We start from the raw sequence: 20,623 nt of genomic DNA on the forward strand, positions 1-20,623 counted from the left end.
CCCCCGCGCGGCGCGGCCCACCGGCGCGTACCACCGCCCGCGGTGGGGGGGGGGGGCGCTTAAAGGGGCCGCGGCGGCGCTCGGGATGGGGTGGGGGGGCGCTTAAAGGGGCCGCGGCGCTGGGGCGGCCCCAGGAGCTCTCCCCGGGGCTCCGGCCTGGCCCGCAGCCCCCCCCGTGCCTGCTCTCCATGGCACTGCGACCTGTGTCCCCGGCTGTCTGTCCGTCTGCCCAGCTGCCACCCAGCCCTCCATCTGTCCGTCCCTCAGTTCCCTGTCCAGCCATCTCCCCGGCTGTCCCTTAACCCCTCCATCTGTCCTTCCATCCCTCTGTCCCCCGTCCCTCCATCTGTCCATCCCTCCGTCCATCCTGCCATCCCTCCATCCTTCTGCCTGTCCGTCCCTCCATCTGTCCATCCCTCCATCCGCCTTGCCATCCCTCCATCCTTCTGCCCCTCCATCCCTCTGTTCCTGTCCATCCCTCCCTCCGTCCATCCTGCTGTCCTTCTGCCCGTCCATCTCTCCAACTCTCCGCCCCTCTGTCCTTCTCTCCATCTATCCCTCCATCTGTCCATCCCTCCTGCCGTCCCTCTGTCCTTCTGCCCCTCCATCTGTCCGTCCCTCCATCCTCCTGCCTGTCCATCCCTCCGTCCTTCTGCCTGTCCGTTCCTCTGTCCTGCTGCCCATCCGTCCCTCCATCTGTCCAACCCTCTCTCCGTCTATTCCTCTGTCTATCCAGCCCTCCGTCCATCCTGCCATCCCTCCGTCCTTCTGCCCATCCCTCCATCCTTCTGCCCATCCCTCCATCCTCCTGCCTATCTGTCAATCCCTCTATCCTTCTGCCTCTCTGTCCCTCCATCTGTCCATCCCTCCAGCCATCCCTCTGTCCCTCCGTCCATCCTGCCGTTCCTCTGTCCTTCTGCCTGTCCGTCCCTCCATCGGTCCGTCCCTCTCTCCCTCTGTTCCTCTGTCTATCCATCCCTCTGTCCGTCCTGCCATCCCTCCATCCTTCTGTCCATCGATCCTGCCATCTGTCCATCCCTTCAGCCATCCCTCTGTCCATCCCTCCTGCCGTCCCTCTGTCCATCCCTCCTGCCGTCCCTCCATCCTTCTGTCCATCCATCCCACTCCTGGCAGAGCAACAGGGAACCCGTGGGGACAAGGGGCAGGGGACACACCGCAGGTGACACTGGCACAGGTACAGCCAACAAAACACCGGTTTCCCCCCAAACTTTACCAGTTTGGCCACAAATGGCATCGAGAGGCCTTTCGGGTGACGGGGGTCCGCCGTCCCCTCCGGTGTCACCGTGATGCTTGGCCGCAGCAGGACCTACAGGGACTGACAGGGCCGAGGGGCATTGCCAGCACCGGCCGCCCCAAGGCGACACCAACCACACCACGGCAAGGTGTCCCCCCCAAAAAAAGACTGCGGGGCCCCATTTGCTCCTGCCTGAGTGCTGAGCCGGGGGCCGGGTCCGCCGGGGATGGTGGGCAGGGGCGAGGGGCTCTGGGGTGACGGAGGCAGCGGCAGGGGGGCCATGCAGTCTCCCGGGGGGGGGTCAGCTGTGTTTTTTGGTGGTGGCACAAACGCCGGGCTGGGAGCCAAAGGGGACAAACTCCTCGGCTTCGGCGGCCGAACGGCCCCGCTCCGGCTGCCGGTGCCCCCCGTCCCCCATTCCCCCCCTGTCCCCACCCGTTGTCCCCCCGTACCCCTTCCCTTCCTCCCGGGGAGCAACCATCCACTTCGTTCCTCTTCCCACCAGGCCCGAAAAGCTTGGAAAAAGCCAAAAAAAAAGAAAAAAAGGAAAAACCAACCCAAATTCCACATGGGTTTGGTTTTTCCTGCTGGTTTTTCCGCGTTAGGAATTCAGGTCTCGTCGCCCCGCTGGGACCCACCGGGGACGGCTGAAACGAAACCATCAGAGCGGGGATGGGGCCGGCTCGGCCGGAGGAAGGAAAAAAACCATCTTTTTTCCCCCAAAATTCAGCCCTGCTGGGATTCAGGGCTGGGGGATCCCATCCTGGCTTGTTAATAGGTAATTTATTTAATTAGTACCCCAAGCGTGGAGCTGAAATACCCGGGAAATTTGGGTGACGGCAAACACCGTCCCGCTGGACCGCGTGGCGGTCAGCCGGGCTTTTCGACGCTCGTTAGGCAACGAAGGGAAACCGCAGGGTGGGTGTGTTTGGGCAAACAGGGAAATTAATCCCGGTTAATTAGCAAATTGGCTTCGTTACCTCCCGGTAACCCCAGTGCGAGCCGGGGGGGCTCCGCCATGCCTTGGTTCCCGGGGTTCTTTGGGCTCCGGTGTGCCGGGGGATGCCAGGACGGGGCGAGGGGTCCGGGCGATCCGGCAAAGCGCAGCGACGCGCCCGCCGGGCAGGGAAAACCCAGCTCCTTCCCACGTGCGCCGCGTGTGCCGGCTGTTCCCGCGGGATGCCGGCGGCGAGGGAGGCCCCGCAGCCGCGGCGCTGGAATTTTCCCCCCGCTTCCGGATGAAGCGGCGGCGGCGCCGGCGGGGTGGGCACGCCGGGACGTGCCCGCTTGGCTCTCGGCGTGCGTGCCTCTGCGCCGGCGTAGCTTTTCCCCTCGCCAGAGCCGAAGCGGAGCGCCGGTGGCATCGCCTCGCCGTGCCGGACCCCCCGGTGCTGGCACCCATCGCCTGGCCCGGCTCAGTTTGGGGGTCCCGCTCCCATGGGGGGTTTAGCCCAAGCCCCCCACTGAGAGCACGCGGCCGCACAGAGCCGCCCCACGCGGGCGCTTTTCATCTCCTAAGTGCTTTGCAAACATTAACTAATTAATCCTAATTAACTCATTACCTAATTAGAACCAAACGGCCCTCCCGTTTACAGGGAGAAAGGAAATCCGCGCACCCTCGTTTTTAATTTCCCTCCTCCCCCAACACCCTGCAACCTCCGCCGGCTTCACGCCAGCGAGGAGCTCGGCCCTCCCGATCGCCGCGCATCCGGGGCGAGAAACCCGCTTTCGGGTTTCGCTAACCCCGAGGAGCCGGGAGGGAGGATTTTTCGCCCCCGTCGGGCCCAAAGAGCAGCGGGAACGCCGGCATCGCCACGGCGCGGCGTGCCCACCGGCCATGGGGAGCTCCCCGGGGCAGGCGGCGGGGGCTCTCACCAGATTTTTCTGGAAAACGAAGGATTCCTCGTGAAGGAAACGAGTGGGCGGGTGGGATGGGGGAGTTTCAGAGCGGCGTTTCCCAAGGGATTTCCCTCCCGGCATCCTGCAGATGGGGATCAAGGTTTTGGGGACACCAAAAAAGCTTGATGGGACCTCAGCGTCACCTCTCGGGGACCACGGTTTCCCACCGCAGACATCCCACCTCGCCCTCCATAAACATCTCCCTTTCCTCTCCGAGCCAACCGGTCAGGGTTTACACGGCTCCAGCGTCGTGCCATGCGGATCCGGCTCGGCGGCGACGCCGGGGTGGGACGGAGCCGCCGTCCCGGGCGGAGCGTGCAGGTGCGGCGGCCCCGCGGCTTCGCCCGAGCCCCCGTGGCCGTGATTCGTGGCCGCGATCGACCTCCGCTCGCCTTCCCCTCCTCTTCATCGTGGCCGGATCTATCCCGGGGGCACAACCAGCCTTGGAACCGTATTTTGTTCGGAAGGCGAGCGCTTGCTTCCTCCATTTTGCAACCCAGGCTGGAGACGGGCACGGTTTTATTATTATTATATGGGTTTTTTTTTTTCATCCCTGCATACCAACCGCCTCCCCAGGAAAGGGGCCCCTTTCCCACACCCAAGATCAAATCCACCCAACGGAGGGTCGGAAAAAAAACCCGGAGCGTTGCGTATCTCCGCCGGCCGCCACGCGCGCGGTGCCGGGAGATGTTCACCGACGCTCGACGGAGCCCCGAACCTGGAGGTGACACACACCGTGTCCTCCCGCCGCGGATCTGCGGTTGGACAACCCCCCACCCTCCCCCGAAAGCCAGAATCACCAAAAACGGTGCAGAGGTTTAAAACCGCCGGTTTCATAATCACGGCCAAAACAACAACAAAAATCCCGGCAGCCAAAAGCCCCGGCGCTGCGGCAGAAGCGAAAGCGCCGGTGAAAATAAACCCGACGCGGGGGAACTCGGCGGCGCCGGGGACGGACGCTGGCAGCCGAAGGGACTTCGGGGATGCTCCAAGACATTCCGGTCTCTCCTGGTGTCCCGATTTTGGGGTGACAGCGGCGTCGAGCCGCGGCGGCTGGGCAGCGGCAGCCGAACGTTGGACACAAGGGGAGTTTTGGAGCTGCCGGCTCGGGTTCTCGGTTGAGTCACGGGGAAGGAGTGGATCTGGGGAGCTTCCAGGCTGGGGCGGTGGGGGATCCCAGGCCGGGGGGCCGGGACTGGGGCTAAGGTCACAGAGGGGATGTGGGCAGGGGACGTGCCAGACCTGAGAGGTGATTGGGGGGGGACAGCACCAGCACCTCAGCCGGGACCTCCCCCGGGGTCTCCGCGCTCCTCTGCTTGCCCAAGGCAGTTGCAGATGGATGTCCACACCGAGGTGGAGACCTCTCAGAAGCTCATCCCATCCCCATTCTATTCCATTGCATCCCATCCCATCCCATCCCCATCCCATCACATCCCATTCAGTCCCCATCCCATCCCATTGCATCCATCCCATCCCTTCCCATCCTGCCCCATCCTATCTCATTGACCCCATCCCATCCCATTTTGTCCCCATCCCATCCCATGCCATGCCATCCCATTTGGTCCCCATCCCATCCCATTGCATCCATCCCATCCCTTCCTGTCCTGCTCCTTCCCATCTCATTGACCTCATCCCATCCCATCCTGACCCATCCCATCCTGTCCCATCCCACCCCGTCCCATGCCCATCCCATCCCCATCCCATTCCCGGTCCTTCCCCATCCCATCCCACCCCATCCCCATCCCACCCAGTCCCATCCCACCCCATCCCACCCCATCCCATCCCTTCCCTGGTCCTTCCCCGCTCCCCATCCCTCTCAGGGGGCATCGTTTGGGTTTGCTAATTACAGTGCCCCCCCCTCCGCGGCATCCCTCTCCTCTCCTCTCCACTTGTTTTGGGAACATATGACAAAAATCCCCAGTTTGGGTTCGTTTTTTTTAAATTCTTCGTAAACTGGCAGCTGAGCAGCACCGTTCCCCCCCCCGCAGAGCTGGGGAGGAAGAGGGGGCGCGGGACGGGTGCTGCCCCCCCGCCTCCTTCCCCTCTGGGTGTTCTCTGCTGCTTTGGGGCCCTGGGCTGAGGGGTGGGGACGTGCACAGAGAAAATGATGAAAAACCAGAGAAATCAATCGAAATCTTACGAAAAAAGGTGGCTCCCCAAAAGGGCCGAGGAGGGGAGGAAGCCACCGGGGAGGCCCGAGGGGCTGCTGGGGGTGGGGGGGTTTGGGGAGACCCCGGGGTCTGCAGAGGCAAAGAGAGGGGCTGGTGGGAACTGGGGGCTGGGGGGCACTGGGGGGGGCTGGGGGGAACTGGGGGGCTGGGGGGATTTGTGGGGGCTGGGGGGAACTGGGGGGGCTAGCAGGAACCGGGGGGCTGAAGAGATCTGGGGGGTCTAAGGGGAACTGGGGGGCTGAGGAGGCTGAGGGGAGCTGGGGGAGGCTGGGGAGATTTGGGGGGGTCTGAAGGGAACCGGGTGGCTGAGGGGACATGGGGGGTCTGAGGGGAACAGGGGGTCTGAGGGGAACCGGGGGGCCGAGGAGACTGAGGAGAACTGCGGGAGCTGAGGGGATCCATGGGGGCTGAGGAGACTTGGGGGGGCTGAGTGGAACCGGAGGCTGAGGAGATTTGGGGGGCTCTGAAGGGAACTTGAGGTCTGAGGGGAGCTGGGGGAGGCTGAGGTGATTTGGGGGGCTCTGAAGAGAACTGGGGATGTGAAGGGACCTGGGGGGGCTGAGGAAATTTGGGGGTTCTGAAGGGAACCGGGGGGCTGAGGAGACTGAGGAGAACTGCGGGAGCTGAGGGGATCCATGGGGGCTGAGGAGACCTGGGGGGGCTGAGGAGATTTGGGGGGGGTCTGAAGAGAACCGGGGGACTGAGGGGAACCGGGGGAGGCTGAGGAGATTTGGGGGGGTTCTGAATCGGGGATGTGAGGAGACCTGGAGGAGCTGAGGAGATTTGGGGAGATCTGAGAGGAACCGGGGGGCTGAGGGGAGCCGGGGGAGGCTGAGGAGAACCAGCAGGCTGAAGGGACCCACGGCGGCCGAGGAGATGTGAGGGAGGGGGGCCGAGGGGCCCCGCGGGCCCCCACCGCGGCCGAGCCCCCGGCCCCGCGCTGCCCCATCCCGCAGCGTGTCCGTGGGGGGGCCATCCCGCAGCGTGTCCGTGGGGGGCCATCCCGCAGCGTGTCCGTGGGGGGCCATCCCCGCCGCCCCCCCCGGCGGCCGAGGCGGGGGGCTGAGGCGGCCCCGCGGCCGCGCGGGGCGGGCGGGGGCGGGCGCGGGGGCGGGCGGCGGCGCGGGGCGCCCATCTTCCTCCGGGCGGCGGAGCCGGCGGACGCGGCGGGGGCAGCATGGCTGTTGGTATAGGAAGTGTCTTTTTTTTTTTTTTTTCTTTTTCCCTTCCCCCCCCCCTTTTTTTTTCTTTTCCTCTTCCCTTCCTTTCTTCCCCCCCTCCTCCCCCCCCCCCCCCAACATCCATCCCTCCAAAACACCTCACCCCCCCCTTACCCCCCTCCCCCGGGGACAACGCGGGGTGGCCCCGCACCGCGTGTTTGGGGGGTTTTATAATTTTAATTATTTTTTATTACATTTTTTTTTTACATTTTTTCCCTCGGCCCCCCCCCCTCCTTTTCCCCCTTCCTCGCAGATCTGCAGAATATGGCGTCCCCGTCCTAGCGTTTTAAAAATAAGCCGGGGCTGCCATTTTTGTTTTCCTTTTGTCTGCGAATTTTAATAAAACCGTCTGAGAATGTGGGAGAGGCGGCGGGGGAAGGGGGGGGAAGCTCCCGGCCGGGCCAAACCCCCCCCCTCACCCCCCCTCCATCCCCATCCCCCGGCCTTTTTGTCTGAGGGGAAAAAAAAAAAAAGCCCCCCCCCCCATCTCCCCTCCCAGGTCGAGGATTTCAACTTCACTTAACGCCAAACTTCGCCTTTTTCCACCTCTTCTTCTTATTATTTTATTTTTACCCCCCCCATTCACCGGGGAGGAAGAAGAAGGAAAAGGGGAGGGGGGGGTGGCGGAAAAAAGGGGGGGAAAAGGAGAAGGGGGGGGACACATCCAGGAAAAGACCCGCTTTGCCGGATTTTCGCTTTTTTTCTCTCCCTCTGGATGGTCTGATGGAAAAGTTAATTGCAGCTGAACGTACCTATTTTTGTGGATGTTGCATGTTGGGGGGGTTCTGTTGGCTTTTTTATTTATTCGCGGCTTTTTTTCTTACGCAGGGGGTGGCGGAAGAAGTGCGGGGGGGTGGTTATTATTATTATTATTATCATTATTATTATTATTATCGTTCTTACTCCTTTTTTTTGTTTTCCTCCCCCCTCCTCTTTCTCCCTTCCCTCTCTTTCCGCATTAACCGGTTTTGTCTCCGAAGTGGGCTCACTGGCTGGAGGGTCTGACGGGGGAATATTTTTTTTCTGCATCGCGCTCTGGCAGGAATGCGGCAGCCTTAGCGAGAGGGACCCCAATTTCTGTGGCGGTGCTCGGCGAGGTCTGTCTGTCTGCCTGGACGTATATTTAGCCATATACTATTTATACATCCATAATCTCCCGGCCACGGCGGGGGCCCGGGGGGGGAGCTCGGAGCCGGTGTGGCTGTGGCAAAGCCGGGCGAAGATGCTTTTTAACCCAAGAATGATTAATTCGCTGATTTTATTTCTTTTTTTTTTTCTGCAGCAAATACCCTGCAAGGTCAGAGGATGCTCCTTGGGGTGTTTTTTCCCCCCCCCCTCCCCCCGTGATCCTTCGGACATCAGCTGGGTTTTTTTAATTCTGGGAGGATGGAGCGGGCAATAGCGGCTTCGAGCCCGAGGCCTTTTGAGATTATAAAGTGATATTTTAGCAGAGAGGTAAAAAAAAGTTTTCTGTCCCTCCCGGCGTGCAGTTTGCCGAGAGGCGGAGGGTCCGGGGCGAGGGGATGGATTTCAGCCCCGATTTTCCAGCCAGCTCTCCATCCCTCGGCTCCGCAGGCGGCTTGGGGGTGAGCTGGGCTTCAGAAAAAAAAACACAAAAACCAACAAAAACAACCCACATTGCCTTTTTTTTTGTTTTTTTTTTTTTTTTTTTTTGTTTTGTTTTGTTTTTCTCTCTATTTTCAGGAAAAACCCCACGTTCCCACGGGTCGGGTAGGTCGGAGCCGCTTCGCTTTTGTTCCTCCGCTCTGGGATCTCGCGCGCCGGGGGCTGGCAGTGGGTTCGGGGTGTGTGAAGTTGTCCTCCTTGTCCCCCCGTAGAAAAACGCCCCGCGTGCAGCACCCGGTCTCAGCTAGAGCTGGAGATGGACGCGGATAAGGGGAAGCAACGCCAGTACTCGCAGAGGTGGGCATGCCGGCTTTATTGAGGGGGCCAGAGGAAAAAAACCTTATATTTTTATATATATATATATTTACATTGCAAATTAGTTTATATGTGCTTTATTATGTGTATGCACGTGATAATGTATATGCATATAAAAGCAATATAGATATGGATGTAATAATGTATGCCTTATTATGTGCATATATATATAATTGTATGTAAGTGGGGGCAGGTTTTGGCCCCCGCCGGGGGATTTGGGGGGGCGCGGGGGGCCACCTGCCCACCCCCCCTGCGGGGAGGGGTCCGGATCCGGTGGCAGAGGGGATCCCGCTCACGGCGTAAGTGTGACCGCTTGGCATGTCCGTTCTGAGCTACGTCTGTTCTATGCGTGAAATAATCTTTATCTCCCTTGACCCCCTCCCCAGTTACTTCTTTTCCCTTAAAAAATGTGGATTTTCGGTCACGACAAGTGCATGCTGGGTTCGGTGCGCGCTCGCTGCCTCCTCGGGGCGAAGCCCTTGCCGAGCCGCCCGTGCCTCGGTTTCCCCACCTGCGTGGGCCCGCGGGCGCGCAGCGTCACCCGTGGGTGCCCTCCAGACCCCCCCCCCTCAACCCTGCTGCCGTGGGGGGTGAGCGGGCTGCACTGCGGGGTGCCCGGCTGGTCTCTTTTCGGGGTTGGGTGCATTTGGGGGGGTCTGGGGGAGCAGGTGACCCCCCCCCAGCGCTGGGGAGCGGTGTGTTTCTGGGGGGGGTGTGTGGAGGCCCCATGTTTGGCGCGAGCATCGCCCCACAGGCGCCAGGTTCCCCTGCGGGCCATCCCCGTGTCCCCTTCGGTGGGTCCCATCGGGGACTTGGGGTTGCGCCGCCTCGGCCCCCGTCTTTCGGGAGCCTCCCCGGTTCTCCCCTCCGTCACCCCCGGCAAGGGGGGACCCCGCGGCGGTCCCCAGCGTGGCTTTGCCTCCCCTTTCGCTTCACGCCGGTGCTTGACTCCTCATCCCCGCGCCCCGCGCACCCCCTCTCCCGCGCAGGGACCCCCATCCCAGGATGGGGTTTACGCCGGGGCTGGTTTTGGGTTGGTTTTGCTGAAAATCTGAAGGAGAAACACCAGTTCGCGGCCCTTCGGGGGGCGGAAACGCGGGGTTTAATTGGTTCCATCTTGGGTGAATTCTTCTGGCGCGCGGTCGGCCCCCCCCCCTTCCCCGAGCGATGGGGATTTCGGGTCTCACCCGGCGTTGCTGCTTCCCCGGCCTCACCTGCCTTCTGCCACCTCTGCTTCGGGGTGAATCCCTCCCGGATGGGGAGGGATGCGGGTTCCCCGAGGGGGCAACCGGGCTGGGGCTGGATGCCGCTGCCCGCCCCGGCGGCTCTGGGATGGGGTTTTTTGCGGGGGGGCACTCGCTTTCCCTCAGAAAATCCTCCCGCTCCGGGCAATCCCCGCTTGCACATGAGGGGAACGGGGAGAGAGGCTGAGGCCTCGTGGTTTTTTTTGGAAACTGAGGCATGGTGGAGGACAGAGCCGGGTTCTGCCTTCGCCCGGCTGCGGGAGGTGGCGGGGACACGGCTACGCCAGCGTCACCGTCCCCTGCCCGTCCCGTGGCGGCGAGGCCGTGCTGGGATTCAGGGGGACACGCGCACCCCGCTTGGCTCGCGCCCGCCGCGCCGTCTCGGGCCGCCGTCGGCTTTCCTGCACTCGCCGCTTGGCACAGGGTGGGGGATCTGCCCCGCTGCTCTCGGCGGGACCCTCGGGGACAGGACGCTGCGGTCGGGGGACACCGAGGGCTCGGCTTCTCGCTCGGTCGAGGGCACGTTTAGACACTGCGACCACCGCTCCGGTCACCCCAGATCCCTCCCCTCACCTCCCAGTGTCCCCGTTTGCTGGCTGTACCGGGTCGGTGGTCGCTCGCCGTCCTCAGGGTTGCCGGTACCCGGGAGCTGCCCCTTTTCTTTCGGCGGTGCCGTGAAAAGAAATCTCTTGTTTCTTTTTATTTCAGCGAAGGCGAGACAGAGAGGGCTGCCAAGGTAGAGGCGTTCCCTAGAGAACTGTAGCTTGACTTAGCGGCAGTTGGGTAGGAAGTTGGAAGGCTCTAGTGAGCTCGTGCCCACCCGTGCCATCATCTACCTCCCATCAATCTGGAGCCTCATCGACACGTCTCCCCAGGCAGCTGCGGCCACCTGGCTTCTGAGGCCAGCCTGTGAGTACCAAAACACCGGCGTCCGACCGTACCTCGCCACTGCCGACCCCTCGCTGCCGCCGCCGCACCCCTTTCCCCCTCGGCATCCCCCCTTGCCCTGGCTTCTCACGCTCTCTTCCTTCCCCGTGGGTGCGGAGGCGATGATTTTTGGGTCTTTTTTAGGCTCGCCCGAGACGCTGCTGCTTCCCTGCTTCACCCGGTTGAGCGGCGAGGCTGGGTACCCGCGCCGTTCCGCCGGAATTTGGGGTTCGGCCCATTTTCGAGGCTCCGCGCATCTTCCTGCTTGCTCTTCCGACATCCCTCTCCTCCGGCCGTGCCGGCTCGGGCGGCCGTGATGCTTTTTGCACCCGCCCGCGTCCCCCAGGTCCCCCTTTGGCATCCCCTCGGCAAAGAGTTGGCCAAATCCGGTGGCCGTGGGGGACGCTGGTGGCTCTCCCACCCTGCGGCTTGGACCACAGGGCCCGGTGCTGCCGGAGAGCTGTTACGGGGGGGATTCCCCCTGCCCAGCTGAAAACCGGGGGGCACGGAGAGCCCTAACGCGCCCCCCTCGCCCCCCATGCCCCGCAGAGCCAGGGGCACTCGCGCTGCAGCGTTCCTCACCCTTCGTAATTTCCATTTTAATGGGTTTTCTTCCTTTTTTTTTTGTTCTTTGCTGTGTGTCAGCTTCCATTTTTCATAGTTAGCTGAGAATATAGAAAAAGGGAGTTTAGATATATATATATGTATTTTTTTTTTTCCATCTGCTTTATATCCCCTCCTGCTCCCTCCCCTAGCCGTCCCAGCCCCGGGAGAGGGGGAAGCTGCTCCCTCCGCTCCCGACGGATGAAATGCCGCACGATTTATAACATGAAATCGGGACAGGAACAGGGATTTCTTTGTTTTTGGCACGCCAACCGTTTCTTTCCTCTTTATTCCGGGCAGGTTCATCAAGCTCCGAGCATGGTGGGTTTGCAGATGATTTATAATTAATTTAATATGACCTCCTCAAGTGGAGGCGGGGGGGCAGGGATAAACACGATATTTGCACTTTCCTCCCCAAAATTCCCTTCGTGCCTTTGCCGGCTCCCCCTCCGGCTTTGCACAGGGGGTCCCGGGACTGTTCGTGGCCGCTCGTGCTGTGTCCCGGCGACGGTTCGGGAGCCGCGCCGGCAGTTGCGATCCTTCGTGGTGCCACCGACGGCTCCGGTGGAGCCCGGCGCGCTGGCGGGGCAGGGAGCAGGACGGACGGACGGACAGATGGACGGGAAGGACGGAGGTCGCAGGGCACCTGCTGTGACGGGGCAGCAGCTCCAAAAAACCCTTTTCTAATCATAGCTCCGGCTTCCTGTTTTCCCACGCCGAGCCGGGGCGGTGGGGTTCGTGCCGGGGTGCTTGGCCGCGTTGGGGTGACCCTGAGGCCCCCTGCCTGCCCGCTGCCCGGCTCCGTCGCCAGGGCTCTCCCCTGCCGCGACCCCCTCTTTCAGCCCCATCTCCCGGCACACCGGCCCCTTGTCCATCCCAGAGTCCCCCAGCCCAAGCTCAGCACCCCAAGCGATCTTTTTTATATATATATATATATGTATATTTACACATAGCCAGTGGGTAAACGCCCAGCGTGGGCGGCGCGCGGGTACGTAAATGCTCTATATGAAACAGTGGGCGGCGGGCGCGTGCGCGTACGGGGAAGCGCGTTGGGTAGCCCCAGCCGTTTCCCTCTCTGCGCAGGTGTGCGGAGCGGGGCTCGCGGCGCTCTGCCTTTCGCCTGCCCGTGGGCCGTAAATATGGTGGATGGGGAGGAAAAAACCGATTGCGCCTGGGGAGATTGCGAGAATCCGGGTCTGCTGTCGCTTGGAAAAGCCTAAATTTGGTGGGTGGGCAGCTGGGGGGTGGCGCGGGGCGGCTCGAGGCAGGGAAAGGGGATCGCCGGAGCCGGTCGGATGCTCCGGGTGATGTCCGCAGCCTGGCCATGGGATCTGCCGTGCGAAATGGCTCGCTGTTCCTCGGCGCGTCCGTCTGAGTCGCCCCACAGCGCGCCGTGTCCTGCGCCATGCTGCTCCGTATCGCGAGGGTTGGATGCCTCAGTTTCCCCCCAAAACGAGCCTGGAGAGGTCCTGCCCACGGCTCGGTCTCAGGCTGGGGTGGCCGCATGGCGGGACTGGGACCTCCTTTTACTGGGTGCTGCCCACCCGCCTCGAAGACCCCGGGGAGCTCAGTGTCTGGTTAAAGCCAAGGGGCAGCGAGGGAGCGGGAGGAGGAGGATGAGGAGGATGGTGAAGGCCCGTTGCCCCGTCCCAGCCGCAGGGTGGTTTCCCTGTGGGAGCAGGGATGCTCCCGGTTGGCAGCGGCACCGGTGCCGTTCGGTAGAGGCTGCCCATCCGGCAAACGCAGGGCCACGTCCGAGCCCGCGCAGCCGTGACCTGGGACCTCTCCGTGCCTCAGTTTCCCCAGCTGCGGGCTCCTCGCCCCCGGTCCCGCCGTCCGAAGGCCTTCGGGCACGCACTTTGCCGGTCTCGTTTCTCCCGGGATCCCGGCCTGGTTTTCACCACGGGGCTCCTTGGGGACCTCTCCGCTGCGCTCCGCCGGGGTCCCTTACATCCCCTGTGCTGAGGTTTGCCGGTGTGGCGGTGCCTGGTTACGCCGGGCCGTTACGCCAACGCCGCTGTCCCTTTACTCGCCGTCCCCCCCTCAAAATGTTTTCTACCACCCCGAAGATGGATTTAGAATTAATATTTCCCGACGCCTTTAAGCATCTCTATAAATCTCCCTGCCCCGCTGCAGCCGGGTTTTCCTGCTGCGGGTGTCGCGGGTTGCTTCACTTGGATTTGGGGGGGGCTTTTTGTTGGGGGTGGGGAGCAATTCGGCCAGGGTTGGCTTTGGGTTCGCTGTGCTGCCGTCGTGCTTGCCCTCTCCCGCAGCAGCGTCCCGTCCGCCTCCGTAATCCCACCCGGAGATACCGGAGAAGCGACGCGGACACCTCCGGGGTTGGGAGGTTTGGGGGTTCCCCCCCCCCCCCCCCCCAGTTCCACCCCCCCGCATTGCCAAACTGTGCCCTGCGTCCTGGCACGGTCGCTGGCCTTCGGGGCCTTCGAGGTGCTCGCCGTTGCCCTAATCCCGCAGGAATTTCCAGCGGGGAAGACGCTGGGGAGGTCTCCCCGTCCCTGCCTGCTCCCTGCCCGCTCCTTGCCCTCTTCTAGAGCCTGGGTGTTGCTTTTCGGGGGGGGGGGGGGAGGCTGGGGAGGGGGGGGTCCCGTGCGGTGGCCGGCGCCAGCCCCTAACCCGCTCCCCTCTCTCCCCGCAGGATGGCGGAACCTCGCTTCAACAACCCCTACTTCTGGCCGCCCCCCCCCCACCATGCCCAGCCAGGTAGGACCTCCGACGGGGGGGGGCTTTCGGGGAGGAGGGAGGACAGATGGACACAGCTGGGGGGGGGGCGCCTGGCTTCTCTGCCCCCAACCCACCTCTCTGCCCCACCCCCCCCCTCCGGCAGCTGGACAACCTGGTCCTGATCAACAAAATCAAGGAGCAGCTGATGGCAGAGAAGATCCGACCCCCGCACCTGCCCCCCACCTCGGTGGCGTCCCAGCAGCCCCTCCTGGTGCCCCCCTCGCCCGCCGAGAGCAGTCAGTCCATCATGTCCCTCCCCAAGCTGCAGCAGGTCCCGGGCCTCCACCCCCAGGCCGTCCCCCAGCCCGACGTGGCCCTGCACGCCCGGCCGGCCACCAGCACCGTCACAGGTACCCCCGTAACCGCTCCCGGCACGTTTTCGGGGAGGGATCCCCCCCAGTTTGGCACCCTGCCGTGAGGGGAGGGTGGAGCACCTCAAAATTCACCACCCCCCAACTCTTTGCCCGCCAGGGTTGGGGCTGGCTTCCCGCGCGCCGGCGGTCAGCACCTCCGAATCCAGCCCGGGGACGGGGACCACCACCCCATCGACCCCCACCTCCACCAGCCAGAGCCGCCTCATCGCCTCCTCGCCCACCCTAATCTCAGGAATCACCAGCCCCCCCCTCCTCGACTCCATCAAGACAATCCAGGGCCACGGCTTGCTGGGGGCACCCAAGGCCGAACGCGGCCGGAAGAAGATCAAAGCGGAAAATCCCTCGGGACCGCCGGTCCTGGTGGTACCATATCCCATCCTGGCCTCGGGGGAGACCGCCAAAGAGGGGAAGACCTACAGGTAGGCACCCACCTGCTTGGGGGGCTGGGGCGATGGCGGGGTGCCCCCCCGGCCCCAGCCCGGTCCCTGCGGGGTTCTCCCCACCCCCTCCAGGTGTAAGGTCTGCCCCTTGACGTTCTTCACCAAGTCGGAGATGCAGATCCACTCCAAGTCGCACACAGAGGCCAAGCCCCACAAGTGCCCCCACTGCTCCAAATCCTTCGCCAACGCCTCCTACCTGGCCCAGCACCTGCGCATCCACCTGGGCGTCAAGCCCTACCACTGCTCCTACTGCGAGAAGTCCTTCCGCCAGCTGTCCCACCTCCAGCAGCACACCAGGTGAGGGCACGGCGGCCCCCCGGGGCTGGGGGGGGGGCGGTCCTGCAGCCCCGGCTGCCCTTAGGGGGTGGGGGGACCTGCCCAGCATCTCTCGTGCTGTGCTTGTTGTCCACATCGCCCTCTTCATCATACTCGCCTGTCCCCAATATGCTCATCATCTTTGCCACCCTCATCATCCCTGCCACACTCAGCTGGCCCCCACCACGCTCATCATCTCCAGCACCTACACTGTTCCCGCCACGCTCATCATCTCCAGCACCTTCACTGTCCCTGACATGCTCATCCATCACCACTGTACTCATCTGTCCCCAATTATGCTCATCATCTTCACCACCTTCCTCATCCCTACCATGCTCACCTGTTCCCCGCCATGCTCATCATCTCCAGCACTTGTATTGCCCCCGCCATGCTCATCCATCTCCACTGTGCTTATTGTGCCCATCACCTTCTTGATGTCCACCGTACTCATCTGTCCCCACTATGCTCATTATCTCCACCACCTTCATCATCCCTATCATGCTCATCCATTCCCCACCATGCTCATCATCTCTACCACCTTCACTGTCCTCACCACACACATCCATCTCCATCATGCTCATTCTGCCCCCCCACCTTCATCTCCATCATACTTATCCATTCTGACCATGCTCATCATCCCCACCACCTTCATTGTCCCCACAACACTCATTTCCACCACCTTCACTGTCGCAGCCACACTCATCATCTCCATCACCTTCACTGTCCCAGCCACGCTCATCATCTCCATCACCTTCACTGTCCCAGCCACGCTCATCATCTCCATCACCTTCACTGTCCCAGCCACGCTCATCATCTCCATCACCTTCACTGTCCCAGCCACGCTCATCATCTCCATCACCTTCACTGTCCCAGCCACGCTCATCATCTCCATCACCTTCACTGTCGCAGCCAAGCTCATCATCTCCACCACCTTCACTGTCCCAGCCACGCTCATCATCTCCACCACCTTCACTTCACAGCCACGTTCATCATCTCCATCACCTTCACTCTTCCCACCATGCTCATCCATCTCCAATATGCTCATTGTGCCCACCACCTTCTTGATTGTCCACTTGTACTCATCTGTCCCCACTATGCTCATCACCACCACCTTCATCATCCCTACCATGCTCATCATCCCCACCACCTTCACTGTCCTCACCACACACATCCATCTTCATCATGCTCGTTCTCCCCCCCACCTTCATCTCCACCATACTCATCCATCCTGACCACGCTCATCATCTCCAGCACCTTCACTGTCACCGCCACGCTCATCATCTCCAGCACCTTCATTGTCCCCACCATGCTCATCTCCACCACCTTCATTGTCCCTGCCACGCTCATCTCCATCACCTTCACTGTCCCCACCATGCTCATCCATCTCCACTGTGCTCATTGACTCCACCAACTTTTTCATTCCTGCCACGCTCATACCATCCCCACCACACTTACTGTCCCCACTGCCTTCATCATCCCCACCCTGCTCATCGTCGCCAGCACGTTGTCTCCACCAACTTCATTGGCCCCACCCATGCTCGTGAGCTCCAGCACCTTCATTGAGCCCTCCCTGCCCCATCAGTCCCCACCACCTTCGTTGTCCTCACCACCTCCTTTGTCCTCACCATGCTCATCACAGAACACAGGTTGGAGAAGACCTTTAAGATCCTCGAGCCCAAATGTAGTCTAGTCATCTCCAGCACCTTCATTGTCCCCCCCATGCTCATCCAGTGTCTCCACTGCGCATTGTCCCCACCACCTTCTTCATCCCCATGCTTAACTGTCTCCACCATGCTTACTGTCCCCACCAGCCTTCACCATCCCCACCCCGCTCATCATCACCACCTTCACCATTCCCACTCTGCTCATCATCTCCAGCACCTTCACCATCCCCACCATGCTCATCATCTCCAGCACCTTCATTGTCCTCACCACACTAATCATCTTCAGCACCTTCACTGTCCCCATCATGCTCATCATCTCCAGCACCTTCAGTCCCCATCATGCTCATCATCTCCAGCACCTTCACCGGTCCCAGCCATGCTCATTCATCTCCACCACCTTCACTGTCCCCACCACGCTCATCATTCTCCACCACCTTCACCGTCCCCACCACACTCATCATCTCCAGCACCTTCACTGTCCCCACCAAGCTCATCATCTCCAGCACCTTCACGGTCCCCATCACGCTCATCATCTCCACCACCTTCACCGTCCCACACCACGCTCATCATCTCCACCACCTTCACCGTCCCCACACACGCTCATCATCTCCAGCACCTTCACGGTCCCCCACCAAGCTCATCATCTCCACCACCTTCACGGTCCCCATCACGCTCATCATCTCACCACCTTCACCGTCCCCACCACGCTCATCATCTCCAGCACCTTCACGGTCCCCATCACGCTCATCATCTCCACCACCTTCACCGTCCGCACCACGCTCATCATCTCCACCACCTTCACCGTCCCCACCACGCTCATCATCTCCAGCACCTTCACGGTCCCCACCAAGCTCATCATCTCCAGCACCTTCACGGTCCCCATCACGCTCATCATCTCCACCACCTTCACCGTCCCCACCACGCTCATCATCTCCAGCACCTTCGTGGTCCCCACCACGCTCATCATCTCCAGCACCTTCAGTCCCCATCATACTCATCATCTCCAGCACCTTCACCGTCCCCACATGCTCATCCTCCCCGCTGCCTTCACCATCCCTGCCGCGCTCCCTGGCCCCACCACGCTCGTCACCTCCGGCACCTTCATTGTCCCCCCCGCCGTGCTCTGTCCTCACCACCCTCATTCCCCCCCCCCACCTCTGCCCCCGCCGCGGGTGCCCGTCACCGGGCGTGACCCCTCCGCGTGGGCGAGGGGACGCTGACCTGACCCCTGTCCCCCCCCCCCCAGAATCCACACCGGCGACAGACCCTACAAGTGCCCGCACCCCGGCTGCGAAAAGCCTTCACGCAGCTCTCCAACCTCCAGGTCAGCGCCGGGGGTGGTGGTGGGGCGCCGGGCGGGGGTGGGCGATGGGGTGGGCGCGGGGGGTGGTGAGGGCCCCCCGTAACCCCCCCCCTCCGCCCCCCCCAGTCCCACCAGCGCCAGCACAACAAGGACAAGCCCTACAAGTGCCCCAACTGCTACCGGGCGTACACGGACTCGGCCTCGCTGCAGATCCACCTCTCGGCCCACGCCATCAAGCACGCCAAGGCCTTACTGCTGCAGCATGTGCGGCCGCGCCTACACCTCGGTGAGCCGGGGGGGGCCAGCGGGACCCCCGCCCCGCGCCGCCCGCCCCCCCCAGCTCACCCCCTGTCCCCCCCACCCCACCCCGCAGGAGACCTACCTGATGAAGCACATGTCCAAACACACCGTGGTGGAGCACCTCGTCAGCCAGCACTCGCCGCAGCGGACCGAGTCGCCCGGCATCCCCGTACGGATCTCCCTCATCTAACCGGGGTGGGGGGCACCAGGAGGAGGAGGAGGAGGAGGAGGAGGAGGAGGAAGGCCCCCCCATCCCGCAGCACCCCCCTGTGCCCGGGGCCATGTCCCCCCCCCCCCCCGCTGCCGCCACGCTCCGGGTCCCCGCGGGGTTGGTGACACCCAAAGACGGTTTCAGAGCACTTTGAATCTCTGCGGTTTGGTTTTATTTTTGGGGGGGGGTGTGGCAGCAGGGGGGGGGGGGTTCTCCCCCCCCCCGCGAGCCCCCGCCCCGCTCCCCGCGCATTTTTTGGATACAAATATATATATATATTATTGGCCAAGAAGTTGGTGCTGCTAAAAAAACCAGAAATCCGACCCGAAAGGAACCGTGGATGGAGAACGACGGGGGGGGGCACCCCACCGCCCCCCCCTCCAGCCTGGGGACTGCGGCCCCCCCCCGGGGACGTTTGGGGTTCATTTTTAAACATTTTGGGACTTTTTTTGGTTCGGGTTCCCTTTGGCGGGCAGAGACCCCCCCCCCGATACCGAGGACCCCCCAAAACCCATCTTGGGGGGGGGGGGTCGCTTTGCCCGGCGCCCGCCTGTTACATAACCCCCGCATGGTGCCGGGGGGGGGGGGGGTCGCACCCCCTCGCCCCCCCCACACCCCGGTTCCGGGCGGGCCAGCGACTCTTTGTTATTTTTTTATACACTTTTTAAGCCTTAACTCCGCCTTTAGTTTGGTCTTTTTTGGTTTATTTCCCTGCTCTTTATTAATTTTTACTCTCCCCCCCCCTTGTTATTTTTTTTATGACCCCCCGCCTCCTCGCCCCCCCCTCGATGTTGTACGATACTCAATATTGTAACCTTTTTTGTCCGCATGTTAATACCGTGTAAATACGCCTCTTTACACCCCCCCGACCCCCCCCCCCCCCCAGTTTGGGGGCTGTTTTTGTACCGGCCGCCGCCCCCGCGCTGGTTCTGCCCCGGGGAGGGGGAACGCGGGGGGGGGAAAAACCAGAAAGGAAAAAGGAACAAAAAAAAAAAAAGAGGAAAACCAACAGCAAAAGAATAAAAAGCCCCCCCGGTTTGTTTGGGGGCGATGGGGAAGCCGGGGGGGGGGGGGTGCGCGCGGCGTCGGAAGGAGCGGAGCCCCCCCCCCGGCGCCCCCCCCCCCCCCCCCCCCCCCCAAGAACAAGAAGAATAAAAAACCGAGCAAGAAACAACGCCCGTGTCCCAGGCCGTGGTTTGTGTGCGGGGGGGGGGGGGCGGGGGGGAGGCCACCGCGCCTGGGGGGCTCCTGGGGGGACCGCGCTGGTGGCCCGGGGCTGGCACCCCGTGTCCCCAGGGAGGGGGTGGCACCAGCGCCCAGCTCGGGGGGGGTGGGGTGTGTGAGGGCCTTGGGGAACCCCAGGGATGGTGGGTCATGGGCTGGGGGGACACCCTGGGGCCACCTCGCCATGGTCACCACCTCCAGGGCCACCCTGGGACCACCTCACTGTGGTCACCACCTCCCCCGTGGTCACCAGCTCCAGGGCCACTTGACCATGGTCACCACCTCCGGGGCCACCTCGCCGTGTTCACCACTTACAGGGGCCACCTCACTGTGGTCACCACCTCTGGGGTCACCTCACCGTGGTCACCAGCTTCCAGGGGCCACCTGACCATGGTCATCACCTCCACGACCACCCTGGGGCCACCTCACTGTGGTCACCCACCTCCAGGGTCACCTCACTGCAGTCACCAGCTCCACAGACCCGTCCACCGCCTCCAGGACCCCTCACAGTGGCCACCAACACCTCACCAGCTTCGGTGACGCGTCACCACCGTGGGCACCAACTCTGGGGACATCTTCGGACAGGTACCATCTCCACAAACCACCTTGTCAGCATGGCCACCAGCTCTGGGACACCTCACCATGGCCATCACCTCCAGGGCCACCAGCTCGGGGGACACCTCGCCATGGGCATCAGTTCCAAGGACGTGTCACTTCTCCAGCTCTGAGGACACCTCACCACCACGGCCACCAGCTCTGGGGACACCATCACCATGGGCACCGCTCAAAG

General features: G+C 62.5%; 1 protein-coding gene across 1 annotated transcript; it reads left to right on the top strand.

Moving 5' to 3' along the window:
• The first annotated feature begins 7,190 nt into the window (after window positions 1–7,190).
• On the top strand, window positions 7,191–19,163 carry ZNF362 (zinc finger protein 362). Its single transcript, XM_075437534.1, is given in 15 exon segments — window positions 7,191–7,276; window positions 7,588–7,642; window positions 7,828–7,842; window positions 8,250–8,276; window positions 8,384–8,468; window positions 13,917–13,956; window positions 13,958–13,981; window positions 14,106–14,352; window positions 14,474–14,795; window positions 14,889–15,113; window positions 18,042–18,091; window positions 18,094–18,119; window positions 18,225–18,347; window positions 18,349–18,384; window positions 18,472–19,163. Coding segments are annotated over 11 exon segments (1,251 nt in total). The 5' UTR covers window positions 7,191–7,276; window positions 7,588–7,642; window positions 7,828–7,842; window positions 8,250–8,276; window positions 8,384–8,427; the 3' UTR covers window positions 18,589–19,163.
• The last annotated feature ends 1,460 nt before the right edge of the window (window positions 19,164–20,623 follow it).

The sequence above is a fragment of the Opisthocomus hoazin genome, chromosome 16 (assembly GCF_030867145.1).
Source record: "Opisthocomus hoazin isolate bOpiHoa1 chromosome 16, bOpiHoa1.hap1, whole genome shotgun sequence".
In the NCBI taxonomy this organism is placed as follows: Eukaryota; Metazoa; Chordata; class Aves; order Opisthocomiformes; family Opisthocomidae; genus Opisthocomus; species Opisthocomus hoazin.